Source organism: Hippocampus zosterae, chromosome 3 (genome assembly GCF_025434085.1).
Source record: "Hippocampus zosterae strain Florida chromosome 3, ASM2543408v3, whole genome shotgun sequence".
In the NCBI taxonomy this organism is placed as follows: Eukaryota; Metazoa; Chordata; class Actinopteri; order Syngnathiformes; family Syngnathidae; genus Hippocampus; species Hippocampus zosterae.
In genome coordinates, this window is record NC_067453.1 from 25,531,026 (window position 1) to 25,537,025 (window position 6,000).

Genomic DNA, 6,000 nt, shown 5'->3' on the forward strand with positions numbered 1-6,000 from the left:
CAAGAAATTTTGAAACATTGTGCTTCTGTTAGCAATTAAAGACCCTTATACATCACTGTGTACCTCCTAGCCTAACATCTAATGCAGTGATTCTCTAACTTTTTTACATCTGGCTATACCCACCGTGTATCAGCCAAAAAATACGTGCCTCCCAATGTACAACACTAATGATCAAACATTGATTTATTTTTATTTTTTTGGAAAAGAATGGGGAAATTAAGTCAGTTTACCGCAAATTAATAATGTGCAACCGAATACTAAGTACATTTTTCAAGGCTTAGGTGTTAATGAAAAAGGAGAGTGCGGTTTTATTCCTGAAAAGTGAATTTAATATTAGTGTTCGCCACAGTAAACCACTGTCACGTGCAGTTTGAACATTAGCTGTTTTGCATAAAAAATTGTGCTGACGTAAATGGTTTAAAACAAACCGTGATTAAAGATGAAATGCAAACGTGCTAAGTGAAAAGTTCACTAAACATGAGCTGAACTGCAACAATGTGTTCGCGTACTGTAGTCCTGAACTAGAGGGATGCCGCTTTCCAGTCAATCTTTTGTGAATGAAAAATATATGTTGCCATTCATCTTGATGCCACTAGAAGCCGCTGTTTACAATTTCCCGGTAAATTCGGATCCAAACCAGCGCGACAGGGCCACAATTTGGACTCGTGTCTAACTTTCTTTTTTCTTTCCTACTTTCTCCCTTTGGAATTTATGACTGTCAGCTGATGCTAGGAACAAGAAAGTTCTAAAATTTTTGAAATTGTGCTGTCATTTTAATTTCTTTATTCATGTAATCAGTTTATAATTTTGTAAGAGCCCTGACATTTTATTTATTTACTTATTAGTTGATTGGTTGTAATTTGTCTACTGCGTCTGTGTATGTATGTTGTTAACAGATTGTTAAATCAAGAATTGTTAAAAAAAACTCACTTTCTTTCTGGAAACAAATCAGACATAAACCCGTATACATAATTTATGATCAATTACAAATACAATTTCCGTTTCACTTAGTTCTCTGGCTGTGAGTAAAATGATCGAACGGTTTCGAGCCTCCTCCAAACGCACCTTTTTCCGTTCCACCCGTGCAAAGAACTCTGGGAAATCGAGTCCAACGTGCTTCGTAATTCAAGCCCCTCATTATTCATTTATTTCGCCACCACTCGCAAAATGCCGGCCGTACACCACAAGCTACTCCTGGAGGACGCTTTGCAGGACAGTCCTCAGGTAAGCCAATGTTTGTTTTATCAGCGTTTCCTCAAACCTACGCCACAACATGCCCAAAAATAATGGATGCTATTAGCTAACTAGCATGGGCTGCTTCTGTTTTGTAGTTTGTCGCCCCACGAACTAATGACAGCACCCAGTGGTTACACCGGTATTCTTGCAGAATAAAACACACACTAAACACCCCATCGCTTGTAAAAATGACGTTTCCTTGCGCATTCGGCTTCGCAAATGTGTTGGGCGTCATACAGGGTGCCCTGTTGGTTGGTTGAGAGCTAACGTACGAGTCTCACGTAGCGTAGACGGGTAATAATAGCTCATCCAAAACAGCGGTGTTATTGCTACATTGTATTGGTCTCAGTGATGCCAAACTAAATTGAATATGCTTCTTCTGGGGTCGCAATTGTTTCGATTCGTGGTCTCGACCTGTCAGCATTAGACCTCAAAAGGTGCCGTCACTGATTATAAAAAAATAGTGTCATTTGTTTGGCTGATAAAAAGTTATAACATCCCTGTAGTAATTGTAGCCTAGGCCGCACATGCTGCATGTCGTCTACTGTGGTGCTTGTAATTATTTTGACCCGCATGTAATGCTTTACTCCTTTAGAGGGTTGCTCCCTATGGTTTTCCGTGCAACTCATACTGAAGGCTCCTGTCTCCTACACTTTGCGTGTTGTTTTGCAAGAGTAGAAACTAAAACAAAGACCAGGTCAGGCCATGTCATTCTGGGAGATGAAGTTAAAATGTCAAGGCGTCAATTCATGCAACAAATATTGCAGGACGCTTGAGAATGCTTCGTGGGCTGGATGAAAGAACGGAGCTGTCCAAGCTAGTCTTGGAACTTTTCTGACACGCCTTGTGTATAGTTAGTATGGAGGTTTCCTTCGATCTGCTTGCCTAGTCATGTAAACAGACACTCACCCATGGGTGTGTTTGTCTTCGTTATGTTGACTGGTCATACCCGTTTAAGTACAGTGACAGTCTGTCGGTTTTTCATTGAGCGCCTGCAGGAAAGTCACCATTCTGGGCAATGACAGCCCCCTGTCACATTGCATTTGCCCATCCTTCCATTATCTGTAGCACTTGTCCTCATCCTTGATCCTGATGAGCACAGGTGCTGCGTAAAATGACTGATTCTAATTGTGGTTGTCATTTGCAGTGTTGTCCTGAGTACTGGTTCTAAATTTGGGATTACATTACGCTAACGGGAGGGTAACGTGAAAGTATCCCCCCCCCCCTCCCACTTCCCCACCATAGACTCGTTCCTTGCTCAGCGTCTTTGAGGAGGATGCAGCGAACCTCACGGACTACACCAACCAGCTGCTCCAGTCCATGCAACGCGTGTTTGGCGCTCAGGTATCGACGTTCCCTCACATTTGATGCACCCAATCTTGTCAGAGCCAATGTAAGAACTGGATTAAGAATTCCGCCAAACAACAAGAAGAAAACATTGTTTTGTCTTTGTCTTCTTAAAAAGAGTGAAATGGGTTTGGCCACGGAGCAGCTTTCACGGCAACTTCTTGACTACGAAAAGAAAGTAAGTACACCAAAGTGGACGCTGAATCCAGCGGTTAAATTGAATGTTATGAATGCAGATGTATCAAACTGTAAATTATACCACTTCTGTTCATTCTTTATTATTTTCCCCCTTTTAGAATTTTGCCCTTGGCAAAGGTGATGAAGAAGTCGTCTCCACGCTGCAGAACTTTGCCAAAACGGTGGAGGAGGTGAGACCAGAGTAAAAAAAAAATTTAACATGATTATTATCAGTTCAACTTTTAATTACTTAAATCAAATGAAAAACATGACGAGTTCACGTCTGAGTCCCGATCGAGATGGCCATCAAAACTAACTCTCATCTAGTTTTCTTTCTGTCTCCGGAACAGCCATTTAGGCAGCAGACTAGATGGGTGGGTCTGTGTTGATGTGTTCTTATAAGCGATGAACACGCACATATCGAACATTCAAACACATCACGCACAGGGTCATTTCCAAGCAGGAATTAGCGCCGGCGATGTGGCTAATCTGGTGCACTTTAGCCCTTGATCCTTTGATAGGAGTGCCTGCTTTGAGATAAGCACAGATGATGAATGGCAGCACGAAAATGATCGTTGTTCTCTATGCAGTGTGGTCAACGTCTGGCGCTTGTTGCGATGCCAAATTTTCCCCCGTAAGCAATTAATGCGGAATGGACACCCTCAAGATGTTTGGCCTCGATGTGTCTTGTCCTTCACATATTTTTCTGCACAATGTGTTCGGTGTCATCCAGCTGAACTCGCTGCACTTGGAGCTCGCCAACCAGATGGCGGACACCATGGTCTTCCCTTTGATCCAGTTCAGAGAAAAAGACCTTACGGGTAGAGACGCGCGCGCGCGCGCACACACACACACACACACACACACACACACACACACACACACACACACACACACACACTCATAAATGCTACTTTCTTTGAAACACCACATGGACAAATTCTTGGGACACAGCTGTCAATCATTTCATCTTATTTTTCATCCGAGCAAGACATTTTGGAGAATTACAAAGCAAATTCCCCACAGACTCACTCCCAAATGCAGAAACCTACCCATCTTTTCCTCCTTTTTTCACTCCCGAAGGAAATTATCAGCTCTCCAATGCTTTTGTCCGTGTCGTGTGTTTACCATTTTGCACAAACCAAATCCCAATGAAGTTTGGACGTTGTGTTTAACATGAATAAAAACAATACAACAATTTGCAAATCAACTTAACGTGTAGTTAATCATATACACTACAAAGACACTATTGTTTTCAGCAAATAATCATTGACTTAGAATTTTATAGTTTTATGGTTCAAAATATCATAACAAAGGTTCAGAGAATCCGGAGAAGTCACTGCATGTAAGCGGCAAGGCCGAATACCAACATTTAACAGCTGTGACCTTTGATCCCTCACTGCAGCACTGGGTCAAAAACCAACATCAATGTGCAGAGGACATCATCACATGGGCTCAAAAACACTTCAGAAAACCAATGTCAGTTATCACATGGGCTCAAAAACACTTCAGAAAACCAATGTCAGGAGATACAGTCTGGCACTACATCCGTAAGTGCACCTTAAAACTCGGCTAAGCAAAAGCCATTTATCAACAACATTCGGAAGCATGCAAACTCCACAACAGGAGGCCGGAGCTGGAATTGAACCCGGAACCTCTGCACTGTGAGGTCAACGTGCTAACCACTGGACCACTGGGCCACCGGAATATTGAGCAGCTGAAGCTTATTTGCTAAAAATAATTTGAATCTTAAGATCGAGTTTGAATATGATTTGCAAATCGTTGTTTTCTGTTTTTTATGTATGTGAACACGACATCGCAACTTCAATGGAATCAGGGGCTTTGAATAAACCGCTGTCCATGAACAAATCACATTAAAGAAGGTTTCACCACCTTCAGTTTTGCTTCCTACCACATGCACATCGTGAGGTGACTTTGGGACGTTTCTTTATTTTGCAGAGATAAGCACGCTGAAGGAAATATATGGCATCGCCACCGATGGCAAGTCCACAAATCCCCTCCAAAAATGAGGACCTGCTCATTCATCTCCCATCTACGCTTCTTTGATATCAACCTGTATCTTCTTCTCACGCAGAGCACGAGGCAGCCATGGTCAAGTATAGCCGCTTACCCAAAAAGAGGGAGAATGAAAAGGTACCGTAATTTTTTTTCCCCTCCCACGAGTCATCTCTCATGGACCTGCAGTGCTCTCATTTGCAAGCCAAATAAAGGCAATAAATCCCTCCGGGTGAACAGCTGAAGGCAGACTTGGTGAAAGAGGTGGCGTACACTCGCAGGAAGCAGCACCAGGCCTCGCTGCAATATTACTGCGCCCTCAATGCCCTGCAGTACCGCAAGAGGGTGGCCATGTTGGAACCCATGCTAGGCTACACGCAAGCACAGGTACCAAAGCATGCATGACGTGTCATCGTTTCTCTGCGCGTTGTCATGACCTCCCGTTTTGTTGCTAGCGTAGCACGGGAAACAATGTATTGAGTACAACATTAAGAAAATGAATCTGTCCTTTCCTAGGTTCTTTTTTTCAAGAAAGGCCTTGAGTTGGTATCAAAGAAGTTGGACAACTTTCTCTCCTCTGTGTCAAACATGACGCAAAAGTAGAGACGCATCATCATCATCGTTCCTCAAGTTGCCGATTTGAGTTGGACTCTGAAACGTGTGTTTCTGCTCAGCGTCCAGGTTCAAATGGATGCGGAAGCCGAGGCCATGCGCGTGTTGCAGAAGGAACTCCTGTCTGTGGATGACTCGGTCTACATGCTGGACAAGGACGCCGAGCCCATCAATCGCGCGCTGATCCAGAAGGCCGGCTTCCTCAACATCAGGAAGTATGAATGTGTTCGACAGCTGTCTGCATGAGTGTATGCTTCCGTTCAGTGTCTTGCTCAAAGGAACTGTGACAGTTCTAAGGTTATATGCAGTTACAATTTCCCCCACCCCCCACCTCACTGGGTGGGCACAAATTTTTAACGTGCAAGACAATCATGCCTAAAAATGAGAGCAATAGTGAAGCGTCCCTGGGTGGGCTCGAACCACCAAACTTTCGGTTAACAGCCGAACGCGCTGACCAATTACGCCACAGAGACACTTACTTCGCAGACATATATTCAGTCTCGATTTTTAACGTGCAAGACAATCCTGCCTAAAAACAAGAGCAAATGTGAAGAGTCCCTGGGTGGGTTCGAACCACCAACCTTTCGGTTAACAGCCGAACGCGCTGACCGA

At 43.5% G+C, this 6,000-nt stretch overlaps 2 protein-coding genes and 2 non-coding genes across 5 annotated transcripts in view; 2 read left to right on the plus strand and 2 right to left on the minus strand.

Moving 5' to 3' along the window:
• Positions 1–6,000, plus strand: part of LOC127597570 (SRSF protein kinase 2-like) — a 446,193-nt gene that overhangs the window by 17,383 nt on the left and 422,810 nt on the right. The gene's annotated exons all lie outside the window — the stretch shown is intronic.
• The window catches only part of appl2 (adaptor protein, phosphotyrosine interaction, PH domain and leucine zipper containing 2), a 30,147-nt gene continuing 24,711 nt past the window's right edge, over positions 565–6,000 (plus strand). The window contains exons 1-10 of one of the 2 annotated variants that reach the window (XM_052060718.1): positions 565–1,224; positions 2,482–2,580; positions 2,702–2,761; positions 2,880–2,951; positions 3,494–3,581; positions 4,720–4,761; positions 4,856–4,914; positions 5,017–5,163; positions 5,293–5,375; positions 5,451–5,603. In XM_052060718.1, coding sequence (XP_051916678.1) covers positions 1,168–1,224; positions 2,482–2,580; positions 2,702–2,761; positions 2,880–2,951; positions 3,494–3,581; positions 4,720–4,761; positions 4,856–4,914; positions 5,017–5,163; positions 5,293–5,375; positions 5,451–5,603 — 860 coding nt within the window. In that variant the 5' untranslated portion in view covers positions 565–1,167. The remainder of the gene's footprint in view (positions 1,225–2,481; positions 2,581–2,701; positions 2,762–2,879; positions 2,952–3,493; positions 3,582–4,719; positions 4,762–4,855; positions 4,915–5,016; positions 5,164–5,292; positions 5,376–5,450; positions 5,604–6,000) is intronic. The other variant, XM_052060720.1, reaches the window with a different exon arrangement.
• trnan-guu (transfer RNA asparagine (anticodon GUU)) lies at positions 5,788–5,861 on the minus strand. The gene has a single exon. It is a non-coding gene; the product is annotated as a tRNA-Asn (tRNA).
• trnan-guu (transfer RNA asparagine (anticodon GUU)) overlaps positions 5,942–6,000 on the minus strand; it is a 74-nt gene continuing 15 nt past the window's right edge. Inside the window, exon 1 of the tRNA in view lies at positions 5,942–6,000. This exon is cut by the window's right edge and continues 15 nt beyond it. This is a non-coding gene — a tRNA (tRNA-Asn).